The sequence below is a fragment of the Protopterus annectens genome, chromosome 7.part0 (genome assembly GCF_019279795.1).
Source record: "Protopterus annectens isolate FY-2018-M chromosome 7.part0, PAN1.0, whole genome shotgun sequence".
Taxonomy (NCBI): domain Eukaryota; kingdom Metazoa; phylum Chordata; order Ceratodontiformes; family Protopteridae; genus Protopterus; species Protopterus annectens.
Genome location: NC_056739.1, coordinates 1,253,976,444 through 1,253,998,847, shown reverse-complemented (window position 1 = coordinate 1,253,998,847; position 22,404 = coordinate 1,253,976,444). Strand labels below are relative to the sequence as shown.

Genomic DNA, 22,404 nt, shown 5'->3' with positions numbered 1-22,404 from the left:
TCAACTACCGTGCCGCTAAGAGCCTTTGAAGTAGCCTCATGTGATACCTTGGCAAGGGGCATTAAAGTTATGATGGCTGTAATAGATCCCAGAGCTTGCAGAATGAGAAAAGCAGGAACCTTGCTTTTGGAAATGATTAGTTGTACTTGCGACCTTAATTTCTGTAGTCTGTGTAGAGGGAGAGAGGCTCCACAAGAAACTGTATTGAGGCGTGATCCTAAAAATTCTAGGTTTTGTGTTGGAGTAGACTGCGATTTCTCTCTGTTGATCATAATTCCCAAAGACTGGAAAAGGCTCAATATGAATAGAGTGGTTTGAAGCAGTAGATGCCTGGTTGGGGCGGTAAGGAGCCAGTTATCCAGGTATGGAAACACTCGAAATCAGCGTAGCCTCAAGTGAACCGTTACTGTTGCCATGCATTTAGTGAACACCCTGGGGGCTGTGGTGAGACTGAAGGGCAGCACTCTGAATTGGAAATGACTGGCTCCCAGCTTGAAGTGGAGGAACCTTCTGGAGTATTTCTCCATCTTTATGCGGTAATACGCGTCCTGAAGGTCTAGAGAGCATATCCAATCGTTCTCCTCTAGAAAGGGAAGGATAGACTGAACTGTGACCATCTGAAATTTTGTTTTCTGAACGAAATCGTTCAGAAAGCGGACATCTAAAATTGGACTTGAGTAAAATCTGGATCCTCTTTGGTCTGGTAGGACTTCTTGGATGACTCTGTTTTCTAGCAGCTTCAGAATCTCTACATCTGCTTGGTCCCCCTGACTGAGGGAAACATCGGGGACTCTCTTTGGGGTCTTTGGGAAGAGAGTAAAGGGAATTTGGTAACCTCTGGTGATAATTCTCTTCTCCTAAGTATCGGAAGTTATCAATAGCCATGCTGTGTTGTGCGCTGAAAATCTTCCCCTGACTGCTTCCAGAGGTAAGCAACTGAGCCTCCATTCACAAGTGGTGGTAGGGCTGCCCACAGAAGGAATCTCTGGAGTCCTGATTTCACCGACCTCCTCTGCCACGGGGAGGGTGCCTTCCACTTGAACTTCCCTCTCTGCCCAGAAGGGAGTATTCGCCACGTGAGTCTTGAAAAGGCACTTGGGACTTTTTGAACCACATTTTTCCACTCCACTGATTCCTAGAGTAGGATCGCTGAGGAGTAGAGAAACGAATGCCCACGGCAGAAAGGGCCTTTCCATCTTTTTCACACCTTGCTAGTGGGTCCCTGAATTTGGAGCCAAACAAGGAAGATCTGGCAACCGGGGCATTGACGAAGGAAGACTTGAAAGGTTCCACAAAGTCACAAAAGTGCATCCAGGCATGGCACCTTATGACAACTCCTGAATCTGTTGCCCTAGTCGCTCCTTTGGTGGCATGAGCAGTGAAGCCACATGGACAAGTTCAATACAGACTGTAGGGTGTCAAGCTGAGAGGCAACTTTATTCCGCATCTCATCAGACGCAGCTCTGGCGGGGGTATCCAATAGCTCCTTTATCAGATCCCTGTGGAATCTAGTAAAGTGTGCCATGAAATTCAAGGACCTAAGAGTGAAGCTCAATGACGCAAAGACCCACTTCCCAAACCTGTCCATTGTCCGAGACTCTCAGTTAGGAGGGTGGACAGTTGAACTCTACTCAGCAAGTACCTTTTTGGTGGCTGCCGCTACCACCATGGCATCTACTACTAAACCCTTTCCACAATGTGGTTGGTCTTTGGAGCTGATAAGATTTTGTCCACCCTCCAGGGAATCAGCTCTATGGAATCAGAAGCCTTTCACGTCCACTGTGCGATAAGCTTAATAAGGTCATCAGCAGGTGGGGTCACCCAGGAAGTAGATGGATGAGCACCGAAAGACTAGAACACAAATTCCTCTGAGGATGGGTTTGTGGACTTGCAATCACCAAGATTTCCAGGATGTCTTCAAATAAGACATCTTCAGGGAGTGACCAGGGGGAACCCTCCCCTTCATCGTAGTCTGCGTCTTCCGTGACTGATTCTTCTGGAGAATCTGGATGCTTCCTCTTGTAAGTCTTCTTACAGGGTGGTTCCTCAATGAGGCTCTCCAAGGAAGACTCTGAAGAAGAGGGGCCTGGAACAGGGATATCTTGCTGTTTTGGTGGCAGTTGTCCCAACATGAGAGATCGTGACAGCTGCAGTCCAGAAGGTACAAATATGTGACACTCCAAAGTAGAAAGGGTCAGCTAAGAGCCCACCAAGGCTATAAAGCTCTCTTAACGATTTGGAAGGCATGCCCACCCAAAGAGAGATGGGATCCTGGACCTGAGAAAGACAACCTCGGAACCGGGGTCACACACCACTCCAGAGGATTGCCCTCTGAAACAGGAGCCAGGGAAGAGTCTGAAACTGCCAGGGTTCCTATAGCAAAGGACTGCTCCAAACATACAATCGGTACCATACCGATGTCCTCTGAATTGACAGATGAACTATGGCCCCATGAGTCTATCAGTTCCAAAGGAGCCGAAGACAAATGATTCAGGTACCAAAGAAGGAGCTTCTGTTGGCACAGTAGCAGCTGGAACCGGGGTAATCAAAGTGCGGGGCCATGAACCTAAAAGGGAGGTCGGAGGAGGAAGATAAGGAGTCCTGGGAGAATGTACCTCAACTCAGAGGGAAGGAGGTCCGAACTGGTGCGGGAAGACCCCTGACCAACAAAAGCTGATCCACTATTCTTACCACGTCTATCTTTGAAAGACTTCTGGCTGATCGGACCAATCAAGCCTATCCACAAATGCATTGGGAAGTTGACCCCAAAAAGGGGTCTATAGAAGGGGAGTATCGTGTTCTGGGAGGTACGAATACTTTGAGCTTCGGCACCGTATGCTGCGGAGCAGATGGAAAAATCCAAACAGAGTGGGAGGTCATATATACCAGGCAGATGAAATTGTCTGTGTCAATACCGTCAAGGTCAGTGCCAGTGAGACTGTCGGTGCACAGGTTGCCAAGAACGGTACAGAAACAGTTGGCACCGAAGGGGTCATGACTATTGGTGCCAAAGGCTGTTTCACAAGTTTTGGGAGCTTAATCTTTGGTTTTCAAGAGATGGAAGAAACGGGATACTTATGCCTGTTGGAGTCCAGTGCCGATGGTGAGCTTGGCACTGAATGACTTCTCTTTTTTGTTCCAATTTAGAAAACTCTGGCTTACAAAGGGCTTCTTCAAAGGAGGATTTTAATAACCTCGTTAAAATCAACTTATTTTGGTACTCTGCCAAGGTTCTAGAACTAAAACCTTAGCAGATCTTACAACTTAGTTTCTAGATGGGGTGCACGCAAACAATATACACAGGAAGGATGCCCGTCAGAGTTGTGCACCTTTCTTCCACAATCTTGGCACTGCTTAAACCCAGATGTGCCTTTTTGCTTCTCATTTCATTTTAAAGAAATCACGCATACAAACACACTCGAAAGGATAGGGAAGAAAAACCTACCAACAATGGTAGGGAGAAATACCTATAAAGGTAATCAGAAAAGAAAACACCAGAGATGGTATCAAAGAGATTACCAAGAGGTAAAAGAGAAGGGGGGAAGAAAACTTACCAATGACGATAATAACACCATTAGGTAAAAAGGGTACAGCTGATCTAGACACAAACACACCACAGTAAATAATAAGCTAGAAAGGTGAAATAAAGTGTTCTATAATATAGAGAAAGTATACAGAAAAACAGAATAAATTAAAGCACCTAGGTGGAGAGTATCGGCTGACATGTCTTATCGGAGTGGCAAATGAGATCGGAGGTAATTGGACAGAGGGGCATTATGGGTAGAGTCTTAGCTCTAGAGTTTTTTGGCTGATGCAAGCTGTTTAACGGCCAAGCTGGTTCTGAGGAGTCAGAATCAAATCTCATTTGTCCCATTCTTCAAGAAAGAATGAATGAAGATTGACATTAGATCCAGCATTGTCTGGGCCAGAAAGGGGCAGCATTCTGGGTCTTTCTATCCTCACCTTCTATCTACGGAGAAAGCATCCATTCTACAGGTCTCTCTGCAAGAATTTCTTGAACTGAGGCAGTTGCCTGTTTTCTAGTCATGCAAACAGGTCCACCTGCAGGGCACCCAATTTGAGAACTAGCTGGAGGAAGACCTGTGTGTGTGTTGGGGTGGGGGGGATCTCCCTTTGCCTTGCTTAAGTTGTCGGTTACTGTATTTATTTTGGAGATAATACAGATCAGCATGTTAGACATTTTGTGCTACATTCCCAAATCTGATGCTGTCATAGCTATCCTGCAGTGCTGATAAAATCAGTTCTTCTCATTTGTCGATAAATCACATAAAAATGGTGCTGTTGATACTTTCAGCGTCCTTTCCATCCAAAGCTGGCTTATGGCATTGAGTCAGGAACTCCTTGACATCTATGTGCATCCTAATCCCTGGACCTTGACATCCTGAGAGCATGCCCTGAAAGCCAGATCAGATACTGTCTGGTGATGTTCTAATTGGGGGCTTCATGCACAAAGAGGATTCCCACAGTTCAAGCTGATCTGTTTTGTCCACCTTTGTAACTCCTTCACTACAACAGAAGAATCTTCAGAATACCCTGGTTAATCAATGTGGTAAGTATTTTTGGTTCTCTTCTTTGTCCTTTCTAGGCAGTCTTCTGTGTCAGAAGATAAGAACAAATGTCAGAGTTGGCAGCCCAACCCATCTCTATAGGGTGCCTCCTAAAAACTGCCCAAGGATCTTGCTGTGGTACAAGAGGCAACATCTATACTGGACCCTTCAAGGTCAGGGCAGCCAACGCTAGAAATGTGATACTGAACCCCCTTCTCCCTCCCCAAAAAAACAGGGTGCACCAGGGTGGTTTGCACAGGCCCATCCAATGTAAGATAGGCTGAAACACACCCTCCCATAAGTGGTGGAAATATCAGACAAATGTAGGAAAAAATGTCAAACATGGAGCCCTCAAAGAGGGCAAATTCCAGGATGGAAAGCAGGGTCCCAAAAGCAACATGAGAGCAGCAAAAGCCAGATCGAGTTTAAACAGACCCAAAAATTAGAAGGCATCGGTGCTGTCCCACCCACTACTGGATAAGTGGACTCTGGAGGGCCAAATTCTATGAAGTGAACTAACAGCATAAGTGTTGGTGTTCTGGTACCTGCAGTGTAATATATATATATCTATATATATATATATATATATATATATATATATATATATATATATATATATATATATATATGCGCAGTGGGGCAAGCCCGCCCCCTGCGCCCCCCAACACCCCCTCTACTGTAATATTCTCACTCCGAGGTTGCACTACAGTGGGGAAAAGGGAATTTTCGCTTATCCGCACCGTAGTATGACCGGCACAATGAGCATTACTTATCCGAAAGTGCTGCTTCAGTGAACAGCACTTTCGGTTAAGTATTCTCAGTGATTTCTGCTTCGGAGGAAAGTGCATTCAGGGATCTGTACAGATCCCATATTATTATATATATATATATATATATATATATATATATATATATATATATATATAGATAGATAGATATATATTTATAGATAGATAGATATATATTTATAGATAGATATATATATATATATATATAGCTATATACATATAGATATAGATGTACGACACAAAAGGTCAAGAAGAACAGTGAGCATTCACATCAGATACAACTTCTTCTCGCTTATAAGCCAGATAAAGGGAAGAGAATTACACTGTCTGCTTTTATTTCCAAAATATCCCTTGCCAATCTATCCCCATCCCTTGTGATTTTGTCCTTTGATAACCTGTTAAGTCTGACTGAGCCAGTATTCTAATTTCAGTGAAAGCCTGGGGAGAAAAGCTCCATAACAGATTCAAAAACATTTAAACAGTAGTTGAGTAATTACATCCAAGGGGAGAAAATCCCAGCAACGCATTAAATATTTTACAATGAGTTGGGGAGAAAGGCTCTGCAAAAACACAAAAATATTTTACAGTAGCTGATAAGTAATTAAATTCAAGGGGAAGAATCACCAAAATAGACAAAACAAACTGATTGAAATACATCTAGAGACTATTACTAAAATAACTGTGATCAAGAATACAATATGTACTGCAAGTAGCATGGCGCTTTCAGAAATGGATAGCCTATGTTGACTAAATTAATGCATAGCCCTTCAAAATATTGACTGTATTTCTAATAATATATAGAGGTGCCAAAACAGATAGAGGTACAAAATGAAATGAGATGGAGTAATGAGCAGGAGAGAAAATTAAGGACATGGAGACAGAGTTATTATTATTGTGATGAGAACATTACAGGAGGACACTAGGGGAAGTAAACAGTAGTAAATGGCTGAAGAAGTAGAACAGCACACATTAGCAGTACTGCATCATTAAAGTGAGAGTTTCTTTTGATGTTAGGCCATTACGACCTGCTAAGATATAGTGGCGTGAGTGAAATAAGTGCGAGAAAAACTTAGTTATATAGTGTATAGGTAGTCATGCATCTGTTTTGAGGCTTGTACAGGTAGAGGCGTCACATACTTTTTAGATTGGTCTTGAAAATGGAAAGGATGCTTGAATGTTTAAGAGATAAGGGGATAGAGTTCCAGGAGTAGGGCTGCACAGCTGGAATAGAGAGTTTCCTGCTGACAGGTGTGGTTTGTAGGTTGTGAGGAGCATTTGGCTTTCAAACTGAAGTGGCAGAGTTGTATGTATGCAGTAAGTCTAGTAGGACTTTGCTTTGTTCTGGCTTGCATATTAATTTGTGGATTATGAGTAGCTGGGTAATTAAAGCCAATCAAGCTGTTTTAGGGCTAAGCAGGAATGTGTTCTGTTTGAGTGACTGGCAAATTTTGCTATTTTATTGTAGCATTGGTTTAGTTTATTTTGGATGGAAGCTTGAAGGTTAAGCAGTACTGGGTAGCCATATAGTTGAGCAGGTAACAGGAGTGTAGAGGCCGGGAGTTTTCTGGATGAATTAGTTAAGTGGTTTTTTGTTCTATAGTGTGTCCCTAATTTTTGGTGAGATTTTTTTTTGATAACCTGAAACTTGACTTGCATGTGCAACAGGTACAGTAGACTCCCTCTTATCCATTCTCACTGGAACTGGACCTTAGAGTGGATAAACGAATGGCTGGTTAATCAGAAAAAGCATAGAAAATAATATTTACAGGTTATAAATCAGCTAGGACAAGATTTGTGTTGGTATGCATTTTTCTAATGAATATGAAGCCTAAAACATAAATGTCTGTCATTATTTAGCCCAGAGGAGGTGGAAATGTTGCTAGGACTATGGTAGAAATTTGAAGGCTGGTTAAAGACAGGCTGGATAACAGGGAGTCTGCTGTAATCAATTGTTGTGCCTAGTACCTTGGTATGGGGGATGAGTTCTACAAGGGTGTTATCAGATGCTGTTATTGAGAAATTTTGCTTAAGGTGTATAAAGACTTGAAAAGGAACAGCAGCAGTTTATTCCCGGATTGAGTAGACAACGTACAGCTTTCCAGGCACTGTACATACTAATCTCCATTTTACAAATAGTGCATCTTTCCCTTATAATAGTTACTACAAATATTGTCAATGCAGCATAGAAAATTGTAATCTAGTTTTCCAGCTACATCAGACTGTTCTGCAATGTGTCTATATAGCATTACTTTACAGTAACAACTCCTTAATGCACAGCTGTGTAACATTTATCACATTATATTCAAATTTTTCTCGCCATGTGAAAATAGTCAAAACTAATTCAAGTGAAAACAAGAAAAATGTTGCAGAAGCCGTAATAGCAGATTCTGTTATTATAACTGTATTTAGATGCAGTAAATAAGAAAAGTACTCACAAGCAAAAATTCCAGCTCTATGTACAATTCATGTACTACATTCTGGGTATCTCCACATTCTCTTTTTATGTTCTGAAATACAAGAGCTTCAGTCAAAAATACAAATGGTAACAAAAAGTACAGTGACAGCACAAAGTTAGTATTATTCTTTCGAAATAAACTGGTAAACTCAATAATTGGATATCCCAGATTCTGGTGGTTGGTGGTCTTTGAAGTGCCTATTTGTGTCATCATGGACTTCTCATTGTAAGGATTATTCTTTAATAAATCCTTACAATGAAAGCAATAATGTACCACTAATACCATTATCATCATAATTTTGTACGAGGCAATAAGTGTCTTCGATGGTATTCATAAACATGAAGCACAACAGGAAAAGCTACTACACTACAAAATGTAGAAAAGTACATACAAAAATGAGCAGCATAACATGAGTAACTTTTGAGACAAAAGTCAGACAGAACAGAAAGTACCCACACTAGCATCATGCATATCAGTTCTTTTCAGATGCAGAAGGCAACTATACATCCAGACACCTTTAATCTGAAGCACAGACTGTTGCTACATAGTGGTCCGCAGCTAGCTCATAAAAAAGAATCTATGTTGCCCATTTTCATTCTTCCTCAACCATTGGGTTAGGATCCAAACCTCAGATCCGACTCGACCATTACTATAGCTCCTGGCCAACTGAAACTCTCAAGCTTCTCCCTACCCATACTGCACCAACCCCTAACATACCTCAGATCTTGTTTGCTAGCTGATAAAAATACTAAATATTACAATAATTTCCTAACAAAGGAAACCAGTTTCTGGAGCTCCGTACAAGACACAGTGGTGTCTTAATAGTATATCGTTCTTCCCTAAGTCCATGATGACAAAGGTTGGGGGTTAGTGGATGGGAAGTTCAGGCAGAATGAAAATGGACAACACAGATGCAACATTATGGTAAGTAGATAATGTCTTTATCTGATTCACAAAAGGAAGAAACTTTTGCAGAAAAGAGGAAAATCCCAGGATGCAAAAAACTCCCTTACCAGCCTCAGTAAGAAACTGAGATGCCTCATAAAATCCTCCAAAGCTAGTTATGAAAATAAAATTGGCAAAGATTCCAAAGACAACCACAAAGCATTTTATAACTATGTCAAGAATCTAAATGGCAATGCTCAGATCTGCTCTGAGCTAAAACAGAATGGCAATAAATATACTGATCCAAAGGATATTGCCAATATCCTGGCAGATCGATTCAGTGCCAACTTCACCCCCCTCTCACCCCCTAAATGGCCCATTTCAATACCGGAAGATTGCCAAATTCCAGTAATAACGGCCACACAGGTACAAAACGCACTCTCTAAAGCCAGGAATACAGCATCCATGGGACCAGATGACATCCCGGGCTGTGTACTACATGAACTACAATATGAACTGGCACCTCACCTAAGTGTCATGTTTAATCATAGCCTCACCTCAGGTTTCGTGCCCACTGAGTGGCGCAGAGCTACAGTTATCCCAATCCACAAGGGGGATCCACCTTGGATCCCGGAAACTACCGTCCCATCAGTCTGACAAGCCTTATCTGCAAGGCCATGGAGCGTATTATCATGGAACTTATAAACAAAGACATTGGCAACCTTCAAACACTGGACCCCACCCAGTTTGGGTTTGTGAAGGGCCGATCTTGTCTCCTGAACCTGATTGACTTCTTTGAATCTGTCTCCAGAGCCATGGACAAGGGTAAGGTGGTCCACACAGCCTATCTAGACCTTGCCAAGGCCTTTGACACCATCCCCACTCTGGAATCATAGATAAACTTACTAAGTTGGGTATTAATCCCTATGTCACCCAATGGGTTGCTAAATGGCTTACTGATAGAACCCACACTGTAAAAGTAGCCGACTCCAAATCCAGCTCCAGACAAGTGACAAGTGGAGTACCTCAGGGTTCAGTCCTGGGGCCGCTCTTGTTTGGCATCTACTTCTCTGAAGTACAGGTCAACACTAAGGGACTCTGGCTAACAAAGTTTGCAGATGACTGCAAACTGGGAGCCATTACTGAATCCCCAAATGATATGGATACTCTACAAAAGGGCCTTACAGAAACAGATGCTTGGTGCCAGAGCCATGGGCTCAAGCTCAATGCCAAGAAATGTATTGTTATCCCCTTTGGGAAAAAGCATGTTTCCATGAATTACCATATAGGTGGCAGTACACTAAACACACAAAGTGTGATAAGAGACTTAGGGACACAGGTGGACCGTGGTCTCACCTTCGATAACCACATCGCCACAACAGTCAGGAAATCCTTCTATGTGGCACACCTCATCATGAAGGGCTTTTCATCCAGAAAAAAGGAGGTCATTGTCCCACTGTACTCATCCCTCATTAGACCCATTATAGAATACAATGCCCCATTTGGTATGTACCTCTCAAGACATCTGCAACAACTGGAAAGGCCTCAGAAATACCTCACTAAAAGAATCACAGGCCTAAAGCAGATGCCCTACGCTGACCGCCTTATAAAACTCCAGCTATACTCTGTCGCATATCGTCTACTCAGAGGCGATCTCTGCTTAACATACAAGGCCATGTCAAACCCAGAGCTGTTGGACATGCTACACTTAAAGAAATCCCAATCCCTCAGAGCTACACGCTCCAGGGAACTAAACCTTGTCATCACAATAAACAAAACATGCTGGAGGGATAGGTTCCTGACCCAGAGACTCCCCAGACTCTGGAATAGATTGCCCATACATGTCAAGCAGAGTGCCTCTTTGGACCTCTTCAAGAGGAACCTTGACATTTGGATGGGAGAAAGGAAATTCACCCCAGGGATCACGTCAGTCGCCCTGCTAGACAGGGGTCCAGGAAAGTAAATAATGTGGGAAGAAATAGCCAGGGAATTGTTGTGGCTAGGCTTGTATAGGCCCTAGGGCTGATAGCCTAGTACCAACCTATGATGTCAATTTTCATTCATTCCTCAACCACTGGGACAAAGCCCCCAGTTACATGATATCATGGGTGGACTTCTAAGGAAGGAGGTACCTGAGCATAGTTGAACCAAAATATGCTCTGCCTCTTGAGACAAGATCCAACTTGCAATGAGAAATAAAAGTATGAGGATTACCCCAAGTAGCAGCTGCACATATGTCATCCATGGAATGGATGGATAAAAATACTGACAAGGTTGCTATAGATCTCAGAGTGAGTTCTTAAAAGGTTTTGGTAATGAAATGCCTGAGTTACTATAGATAAAGGCTATGCAGTCCATAACCCACCTTGCCAATTTTACCTTCATAACAAATTTGCCCAATTTATCTGCAAAGGATATAAATAATTGATCAGATTTTCTAACGTCTTTTGTTCTGTGCAAGTACAAATGCAACTGACTGTCAACATCCAGCAATGTAACATATAGTCACTTCTGTTTTCTAATTTAGGAAAGATAACAGATAAGTTAATAGACTGATCGATACTGAATTCTGGCACCACCTTAAGAAGGAAGGACTGGTTCTTAATGACATTTTATCCTTATGGAAAATAAAGTAGGAATATTTAGAGGATAATGCTTGGAGTTCTGAAATTCTCCTAGCTGAGGTGATAGCCACTAAAAAGATGGTATTCCAAGTGAGAAATGTAAGATCACATTTTCCTGCTAGTTCGAAGGGGGATTGGATTAAGGCCTGCAATAGAAGATTCAAATCCCATGGAGAAGTCAGATTTTTATAAGGTGGTCGAAGTAAAATAGTACCTTTTAGGAATGCTTTGCATATCTTAGTAGAGGGCTAGAGAAGAACTGGCAACTCCTGCATGAAAGTTAGAGACTGCTGTCAATCGAACCTTAATGGTAAGGGAGCTAGCTCCCTCATTTAAAATTTCTGCCAAAACCTCTAGTGCACTGTGTATTGGCTGAAAAGGGATCGATATGTTTTTGATATGCCCAATAAACAAACCTCTTACACTTACTCTTGTAGATTTTCCTAGTGGAACCTTTATGGCGATCACCTCAGCTAGGAGGATGGGGGGGGGCAATCCGTCCTGAAAACTCTCTCCACCAACTCGAACGTAGACTGTACCAGGAAGAAGGAAGCCAATGGAGCTGAGAAGCCATGCTTCTGTCTCATCGGCTCCATATGCCCCAACGACAATCTACACGTGGCAGAGGCCAGAGCCAAGCTGTCCATTGCCAAGGCTCTGAGGGGCAGAGACAGCTCCAAAAACTTTGGAGTATACTCCAACACATCAGCTCCAACCAGGAAACTTAGACTCCGAGCCTCTCAGCTCCAAACTCGCAGAAGCAATACCACTCAAAGAAACTTTCAGATCAGGACACCAGCACTCTGGGATCTGAACCAGACGGTCTTGCCAAACTCAGATTCAAAGATTCTGAAATGAAGTGTTGGATCAGAGAAGGAGCTAGTACTGGAGGGGTAGATCTGGCTAAGGCTTCCTGACCAGAAGGAGTCAGAACCAGGAGAACCCTATCTGTATCTGCACTGAGAGAAACTTCCTCATCATTCTATCCACATCAGCTTCAGTGAGACTCCTGGAAGAATGAGATGAAGCAATAGATCAAGACTTGGACTGTTGTCTCTCAAGGAAAGGAGACGGGACCCTAGAAAGGAATGGATCTATAGTCTGGGAATATCAGACCATAGGAAGCACGTTCAGAGCCAAAGCACTCTGAGCTGAAGACACTTAAGGAGATGCTGTCTTGGAGCTGGACAGCTTCAGATCCATCTTGGATTTTAAGTGCAGGCTCAACTGATGGAGTTGAAGAACCCAACTTTTTCGGGTACTTCCTTGGAGTGTCCTTGGAAGCAACATTAGGAGGATGAGCCCCAAAACATGACTTCTGAAAAAGAAGTAGGTGAAAGACCCTTTAGGATTAATTTGTTTTTCTAGTCCACTACAGCCTGCGGATTAAAGCCCTGACAAATGTCACAATGCACATTAAGTTGTTCTGGGCATAAGCAGTAGATACAGAGATCATGTGTATCAGAATAAGGCAGCTTATGGCCAGATTTTTTGCAATTTTTTAAAGCCTTTCTCAGACATCATGAAAAATCTCAAAACGGTAGGAAAGAGCAAGTTTATTATTATTTGTTTTTAAAGGGTAAGGAGGAAGAAAAAGGGGAAAAATGGTAAACCACTACCAACAATGGTACTTAAGAATACACCAACAGTAAAAGGAAAATTTACAAGTATAGAGAGTATTAAAGCTTAAGGAAAAATAGCACCAGCAATGGTAAAGAAATACACCAAGTGTACAGAAAAAGAGAATAAAATAGAAGGAAATTATTGTAAAAGCACTTAACTTCTAAATATGCTCAAGAGCAAGGCTGACCACATCTATATGCGAAAGCGGTGTATGAGATCTGGGGTATGTTAGGGGTTGGTGCGTTATGGGTAGGGAGGACGTATACAGTCAGTTGGCCATGAGCTATAGTAATGGCAGAGTCAGACCCAAGGTTCACATATGAACCCAGTGTTGTGGAATGAATGAATATTGACATCAGATCATTACAGTTACACATTCCATATCTAAGAGTCCTGGGCATCACTGATCATGTAACCTTCAATTACACATTCTCAAAGATTCAGGAAAAGAAGGGGTCTCAATGAAACACAAGCAAGAAAAAAGAACAGCTGTAGAAGTACAGTCACCATAACAGCAGATGTTTGTTTACAAGGATCACTACTCAGCATGATTTTTTTATCCAAGGAAATTGCCCACAGATTTAAATGCTAGCAGGAAGCACTCCTCACCTTGGAGGATACTGACATCTGTGCAGTTACCGAGACATGGTTCAAAAGCCACTGAGAGCACCCCGGCCGTGCAAGGCTACAATGCCTTCCACACACTCAGACCTCAAAATGAGCATGAAGGAACCAAAGGTGGAGAATTATCCATCTTCAATAAAAGCAAATACACTTCGAGACTGGTCAAACAGCATGACTCTCAAACTACTCCATGTCCAATTAACTATTGGGAAACTTCCATACCACATCATTGTTAGCTACAGATCCACCACCATGAAACGATAAGCATACCGCCTACCTCGATTTACTGCAATCCCTCGCCATACAGCCCAACACTGTAGTCATGGGAGATTTCAGCTATCCTTCCATAGACTGGGGGACATACACAAGCAAAAACACACTCGCCCAGAGGTTCCTGGACTTTAACACAAATGCTCTGAAACAGACAGTCTGCACCTCCAAGAGGCCACTAGGGACTCTAATATTCTGGACATAGTACTCACCAACATGGGGGGTGAGGGGGGCACTGTACTTCTCCATGCATGATGCTCTCCCTGGTTAGGTCAGAACACAAATCAGTCTCATTTGAAGTAACTACTGCAACAGACACCCTCAAATGAACAATTATAAAAAAACTTCACCAAAGCTAACTACAGCATACTAAGTGATGATATAAAAAGCTGCATACCACCCACATTCGCAGACATCACTGATCACTATGCAGAAGTGTATTCAATTGCCCTGTACAAACACTTAAGCAACTGCATAACCTCTGCTGTACCTGACCAGATCAAAACCAGGTCAATAAACAGATTATATAACAAGAGTAAGAAACTGTTGTCCAAAAGCAAGAGGGATATCACTCTGTTCCCCCCCTAAAACTAAACAGAAAAAAACAGAAATCTTCAAAAGTTTTCTAAAGCAAATTACAAAACTAAAATCACATCCCTAGCCCAAGGATAATCATAAGTCATTCTTTAACTACGGCTGAAGTCTAAAAGGAATGCCCAGCTGTGTGCCGAACTGGTTGTAGATGGGATTACTCATACTACACCAGAAAGCATCTCTAACCTGCTAGCTGATAGATTCAGCGCAAACTTCACCCCCCATCCCCACCTACCATATCCCAAAGCATACCAAACATCAGCCCTCTGCCTAGTAACTCTAGAGAAGAGGTCATCCCTGTGCTCGCCAAGGCCAAAAACAAGGCCTCAATGGGAGCAGATATCTCAGGTTGTTTACTAAACAATCTAAAACAAGACCTAGCTGACCCACTTGGTGTTCTCTAATCACAGCTTTTGAACTGGCTATGTTCTTGCAGAATGGAGAACAGCAACAGTAATCCCCTTACACAAACAAGGTCATCAACTGACCCTGGGAACTACAGACCTCATAAGTCTAACTAGCCTCATCTGTAAGGCCATGGAAATAATTATCATAGACTTTATCAACAAGGACATACGTAATCTCCAAACACTGGACCCAACCCAGTTTGGCTTCATTAAGGGTAGATCATGCCTGGTAGACTTCTTTGAGAATGTCACCAAAGTCATGGACGAAGGTAAGACAGTGCACACAGCCTATCTCACTCTTGCCAAGGCTTTCAACAATTCCCCACTCTGGCAACATTGAGAAACTCTCTCGGATAGAGATTAACCTTTACGCTACTAGATGGTAGCCAGAGGGCTCACCGACAGAACACACACTGTCAGAACTGATGACTCCACCTCCACCAGTAGACCCATCACCAGTGGAGTACTACAGGGGTCTGTGCTGGGCCCCTTACTGTTTGGCTTCTATTTCTCAGAAGTCCAGGCCAAAGTAGACTGCCTTTGGCTCACCAAGTTCACTGATGACTGAAAACTGGAAGCAATCAATCAGTCCCCCAACAATGTCAAAATACAGTAAACTCTCAGTTAACTGAAACTCAAGCAACCAGCAAAAAAATATCTAAGAAATACAGTACAATTTCCATGCGTTTTTCTGTTCCCCCTGCAGAAAAATACCTTAAGTTTTCAGAGTTTTAAAAAGGAAGATAAGAATAAATTCCCTCTCCCCCCAACCTGGAAACAAGTCAAACCAAACAAATAGTAAAGGGTACAGTATTAGTCAGGCCCATTTGTAACAGTAACTCTCAAGCAACCAAAAACTACATTTATCTGGCATCTACCAATCTCCATGGGTGCCAGTTAACAGAGTTTACTGCATTACAAGAAGGGCTAGCACAAACAAATGATTGGTGCCAAAGCCATAGCCTAAAACTAAACGCAAAAAAAAAAAAACGCATTATTATTCCCTTAGGCAAAACAGAATTCTCTACAAATTACAATATTGACACCACCTCCCAAATTCCAACCCAGTGTGCCAAGACTTGGGAACACAGGTTGAGAGCAATCTGAACATTGACCACCAAGTTCTTCCATAGTGGTAAGGAAAGTCTTCTACCTCATAAGCAAGGGCAGAGCATCCAGGTCAAGAGATGTTATAACTCCACTGTACTCAACCCTCATCAGACCACTGATGAGTATAATGCACCCTTATGCATGTACCACACCATACACCTCCCGAGCTGGAAAGACTTTAAAGGTTTCTCGCAAAGACAATACAGGGACTCCAAACCATGACCTACATGGACAGGCTGACAACCTTGTCACTTTATTATGCATCGTTTAGGCTCCTGAAAGGTGACTTGTGCCTGGCCTATCAGGCAATTTTCAACCCTGCTCTAATGGAAATACTGCACATCCACAAGTCAAATGGCTCAAGAGTCACACTCTAGGGATCTCAACCTAGCTTGGGACAAGAGATCATGCTAGACAGACAGATAAGTCTCCCAGAGCCTGCCACTCCTCTAGAATAGACTCCCTATTCACATAAAACAGAGCTATTCACTGACCCTATTCAAATGCAAACTAGCTAATTGGATGGGAGACCACAAATTCGCCCCTGGGGTGGCACACCCATGTCCTCATGGACAGAGGTAGCATGTGTTGATCACAGACCCACTCTGCCCATAAATTCATTGTGCGAACTACCCAAAAAAGAACAAATGGGGAAACTTGGGATTAACATGGTTAGGCTTGTAAAGGCTCTAGGGCCACTAGCCTAGTATCCTCCAATGAACCTATGAATTTGCAAGGAAGGTGGTACACTTTTTCTAAATGTTTGCTATAGAAAAATACTTCAGAGATGCTAGAAGGACATTCAGTGTTTAAGGTTATATTCTGAGCATTCCAACAAACGTCCATGTAACAATCTTCAAACAGCATAGAATACCAGCTGCTCAACTCTTTGAAGGAACAGGTAGTCTCTTGTAGGTTGTAAAAAGACCCATTCAGAGACCCAGCCTATAAAGGAGTCCTGGGAGCATATCTCTCAATGCAAGAAATCTTGACAAAGCCAGAAATAATGTGTGGGGGGACAAAGGCCAAAAATAAACACAGATTTTAAATATTGCTCCTTTAAACTCAGACAGTTGTTAGAATAACAATGTTTGCATTATTATGCATTTTCTGAAGGATAAGTCAAAATCATGTTTGCCATTATTTTGTGACTTCAATCTTTAATGATTTGCCAGAAAGCCAGAAATTTTATGGGGAACAGACCAAAAATATGACGCAAAAATCTGGACAGTTGAGAGGTATGCCTGGGAGTACAATCCTACGGTATGCTGTGGGGTAGTTTAGTAAATATAAAGGCAGACATTCATCCTCCCCAGTAACATTTGTAATCAATACAACTTGAGCACTGTAAATAAGCCACTTTCAAAATAAAATAGTAAAGACTTGTGCTTAGCCACAGTGTAGGCATAACACACTGGAAGCTGGAAGGATAGTATAATGGCCAAATAGGTGCAAGCACTTCTACTCAGGTTAGCTAGGGCTTTGAAGAGATGTTGGTTGGTGACCTACTGCTTTGACCAGAGATTTAAATTTCACATTATTTTATTAAAACATGGATAGCAGTTGTAACAGTTTACACTGCAGGATATAAGGGATGAAAACAGACCCCAGATACCAAAAAACATTTGAAATTCCTCCACAATTTCAGTACAGGGAGAGAAAAAATACAGTATCTAACTGAACTGTCTAATCCTACATTAAAAAAAAATCTTCAGTAGGGGCAGAGTTTACTTGCATTGACAGGAGACAAACAAGAGCCTTTTGCAGGCTAGTTTAGCATGCGAGATGGCAGAAATGTAGCATTTAGTATAATGACCTTTAAGTGGATCTTGGAGAAAGACTGGCCCTTGGATAAAATACATAACACAGGACACAACATGAGGAATCCAATTCTCTAGGCCTCTTGACAGGAGTGGAAGATCGAGGGGAGCAGGAACAGAGACCCCTTGAAGTGGTTTCAAGGTCACAGCATTAAAGAAACCCTGAGTGTAATTCTGTCATTCATGCTGGGGATCCTTCACAACAGGGGAAATATGCTTTGTCTTCTTTTTCTGCAGAACGTCCATTCGAAGCACCCTTGAAGGGTAAAGACTCCTGACATGACTAACAGTGGTAGGAATTTCCTCCCTCACTAAAATCTAAGAAATCCCCCTCAGACCCTCAATATTAGCAGAGGTTCCCCTCAACATCAAGTGCAGAAGTTTGAAAATCCTCCAAGGATGTGCACAACTTTGGATCTATGCAGGCCTCCAACAGGGTCGTTGCAGAGGAATCTGAAGCAGGCACCAGACAGTCTTCAGGACTTTCACCTGAATCTAGACAGACATCAGAGGCAGGCTGGAAAGCAGCTAGATCAGGCTTGACATTTTTTAGATGCCTTCTTGGCAGACAGCTGGCCCTCAGGATGTAAGGAATCCATGATAGCACCCAGAGCCAACAAATTAAGGTTTTGGTGGTTCTCCAGGTATATTGACAAAGAGGAGAGGAGACTATGTAGTGTCTTAGGCACAAATGCCTGACATATAGAACACTGTATATGACCATGAGAAGCATCCAAACAAGACAGACACTGGTTGTGATGGTGTTTATGGGAAATCTGCCTCCACACTGACATTTTCCTTTTCTAGATGACATGAACACAACATCAGACGAGAATAAAAAGAATGAGAAGAAACTCCCAACAGGGCACTTTTCTGGGGGGAAAAAAAGCATGGTAACCAGCAAAGCAGAAGGGCATCTAGACTGATGGACGATAATGGTATTTGGACTGGCGGCAAAGAAGTTCTGAGTGAGTGTATCCGTACATCACGTTTATGCCCTATCTTGTTGTGGGGCCATACATGTGACATACAATGCCTATAAAGAGCTGAAGGCTTTGGTATAGTGGCTGAATATTGGGCTATCCTTGACAGGAGACACCTTAGGTGAACAATACTGCAACAGTGATATGGAAGGGCATCTATTGTTGATAAACTACCAAATAAACAAAAATGTCATGAAAGAGACACTTCGATGGTGCAATAATTTAAACTGTATCAATATTGTTTACATTCCTGTCCAAATAACCCTGACTCTAGCTCACAAAGACAAGCTGTCAATACAAGTACATTAGCTTAAACAAACAAATATATCATAAATCTGTAAAGTACAGTCATGATCAACACATTTACCATGAAAGAAAATTACATTCTCACCGCAATAGATCTAGATCTAGAGCAGGTCCACCCTCACTAAAAACAGGACTGCAGCTAGTAGGTACTGGGTTAGTCTAGAGCTCAAAAATTTCTCAGGCTACCTGGTCTCTTCCCTTATCCCATAATGTACTGTATAGGACCTCTCCCACCTAATATCTAGAATGCCATGCAAATCAAACAAAAAACAGGCACACGACTCAAGAAACAAGAATGACTAATATACCTGCCCTCCTACCCAAAGGATGGAAATGTTCAAAGTCTGTCATTAATGTAAGTATGTAACTTTCATATCTTGCATGAGGCGGTCCATATTTTATAACAAACAGAAGGACAGAGTTCCATGCTAATCATTTTGAGTGGTCTTCCTCATGAAAACAAACGCCTTATCACTGTGGCCACAATGGAAGATCTTGATCTGGGAATCACATCCAGCTTACAGTGACATGCAAAAATATGCAGTGAAGACCAAGTTAGCTGCTGCACAATCATCTAAATCTGCACTGAAAAAAGCCTGCAAAGCAACAACTGATCTAGTAAGATGGGCTGCTGGGCAAAGAACTTGTCATAGCAATATTAAATATAGTCTAGCAGCCATTTAGCCAAGGTAGCCTTGGATACTTTACAACCAAAGTTTATTTAAATAAGAAATAAAAAGCTGAGTGTCATTTTGGCATATTTAATTTTATACATACAAGGAATCCAAGTTGTATGTGTACACCCATACAATTGAGAAGGTAGTCTAACACAGAAGGGAAAGAAAACTGGTATACAGGTAGAAATGGTTGAGATTAATGTTGGTAACAACCTTAATTATAAAGCCTGAATTCATGACTGAAAATACTCTATGAAATATTAGAAAAGGAGGTTCCACTGAAAAACTAAAATGACTGCTAAAATCAAATTAAGTCTACAAAGGTTTATAGGAGATATTCTAACAATAAAGGGCTAGGAGCTGTGTGAAAGTTGGGGCCCTTTGACGAAGTACTTAAGCAAAAACATACTTTCTCTTGTAAGTCCTTCCTAGACAGATGCAATGATTTTGACTACGTGGATGGAAAAAGAGTTGCTGACCTCTGACAGAAGTTGAGAAGCCAAGCAGTTACATATATAAGGAGCAAAGGTCCAGGTGGGCCTTGCTGGTGAGAAGAGAAAGAAGGGCCCTGAGTGAGGCATGAGCAAAGGAACCATACTTAAGGGTGCAACACCAAGCTATCAGAAAGACTTCTGTATTTGTGTTGCCTTAATTTCTGAATGAATGACACTATCAGAGGAAATGAGTAAAGAAGTGAAGACTCTAATGGCCCATTTCTTGATGAGGACATACCTGGGGCACTTGCCAAGTTAGAGATCAAAGAAGAACAGCTGTTGCACTTGGCACATGCTTGGGAAGCAATAAGGCCACAGAAGGCTTGCCCCAGCATAAAAAGATTCCCTGTCACCAAGAGGGTTGATTAACCACTTGTGTGACATCAGCAGACAATGGCAGAGCATGTCCACAGATGAGTTGGGTTCTCCAGAATATGGTTATTTAATAGAACATGGTTGGATAACATGGCTCATTCTGAAACCATCACCACATTTCAAAATGGAAAGGAGTAGTTTCCCTTCTTACTTATTGATAAAATACAAGTGTCATACTGCTGGAGTGCAATGGGGCAGAGAGTAAGGCAGACTGCCAGGATCTCCAGAATACAGAAATAAAGACTGGCCTACATTTAGTCTGCCCTTGACAATGCACACTGGCACCCTATGTGGTGAATGCCACCAGTGGAGTGGGAACTTGGAATAGATTTTGCCTATATCTTCATTATTATTCATACCTTACATCTCCTTGCTCTCCGCTCTTCACTCACTTCCTTATCTATCAAATTTCTCTCCCAAGACTTTCTCTTTAAATATACCTTAGGCTTGCTTTTCTCTCTCTTCATATTGTGATTCCTGTCTGTATTATACTAACTTACCTTTAATTTCTCTATAAACTGGCTAAATGTTCTCTATTAAATCATTGTCATATAACAATCTATTCTTAACCAATGTTTTCACATTATGTCCAATTTGGTGCAATTACTTAATCTGGATTTTTTTATATTACTTTTAAAGACTGTAAAATTATTAATCTTAAAATGTTTTGTAATACTTTGGAGCTTTTCTTCCTGGGCCTCTGCTGAAAATGAGCTCCTACCCAGTCTGACTTTCCCCATAATCAAATGTCAATAAATATTTACAACTACAGAACTGAGAAAATATGATTTATTGTGACATAAGGTCTGGTACCACAGACCACTGTTCATGTCGTGTTCACTTGTAATACTTTCAAGTGACAGCTGATGAAGGGGACTAGGGGAATTACCACTGTCATGAAGTCCAAGCCTCTGAAATAAAGATAGGCAATTGGCACACTTTGGATGAATAAACTGGAAAGCTACGAGATGGAAAGACAGACTGCTTTTTAAAGACATGCCAGCTCCGCTTGTTGCTGTGCCCACATTGCAGCCTATGAATAGAAGTTGAAATGCCTCTAAATGGGACTGCAATTTTCACTGTGACTCCAAAGTACTGAAACTGTTCAGGGAGGAAGCAGTTAGGAACCAGCCATCAAAGCAGTAAAAAATTTTGAGCTTTGCAGCACATAATTTACTGCAACTACATGCACCTTTTGAACAACCTGGAGCCTGTGGTGACATCAGACAGAAGAGCCCAGAACTGAGAATGACTCGAGTCAAACCCCAAAACAAAGATTTCTAGACTCCTTGGCTATCTTTATGTAAAGGTAAGCATCCTTGAGGTTAAAACAAGACATCTAATCTCCTTTGGACAGCAAGGAAAGAATGGATTACACCATAACCATGTTATGTAAAATGTATTCTTGGAATGAAGTTTTTTAGGTTCTTTAATATAAAATAAGTTTGAGGTCCTCAGTTTTCTTTGGCACAATAATTAGCTTGAAATATCCTAATCATATTTGGTCTTCTGAGATCTCATGGACAGCTTTTTCTAACTAGCAAGTAGACTGCCTTGCTTCCTCCTGCAGATTTTTGATAGGACATTATGCCAAGGTAAGAATAAGAATTGTTGGAGGAGATGTGAAAAGGGATTATGGAACCTCCTGATTTCTTGGTCATTATCCATCTGTCCCTGGAGGTGGCCAGTGAGACAGGAATTTGGAGAGTCAAACAACCCCCTGACTGCACCCTTCCCAAACGCACATACACACAGTGGTAGGGTCAGACAGTCTCAGAGATTCTGCCATTACCCAGCCTA

The 22,404-nt window shown here is 41.9% G+C and overlaps 1 protein-coding gene across 1 annotated transcript in view; it reads right to left on the bottom strand.

The window, feature by feature from the left end:
• The window catches only part of ZWILCH (zwilch kinetochore protein), a 1,326,642-nt gene that overhangs the window by 662,197 nt on the left and 642,041 nt on the right, over positions 1 to 22,404 (bottom strand). The window contains exon 8 of the mRNA XM_044077868.1: positions 7,792 to 7,863. Coding sequence (XP_043933803.1) covers positions 7,792 to 7,863 — 72 coding nt within the window. The remainder of the gene's footprint in view (positions 1 to 7,791; positions 7,864 to 22,404) is intronic.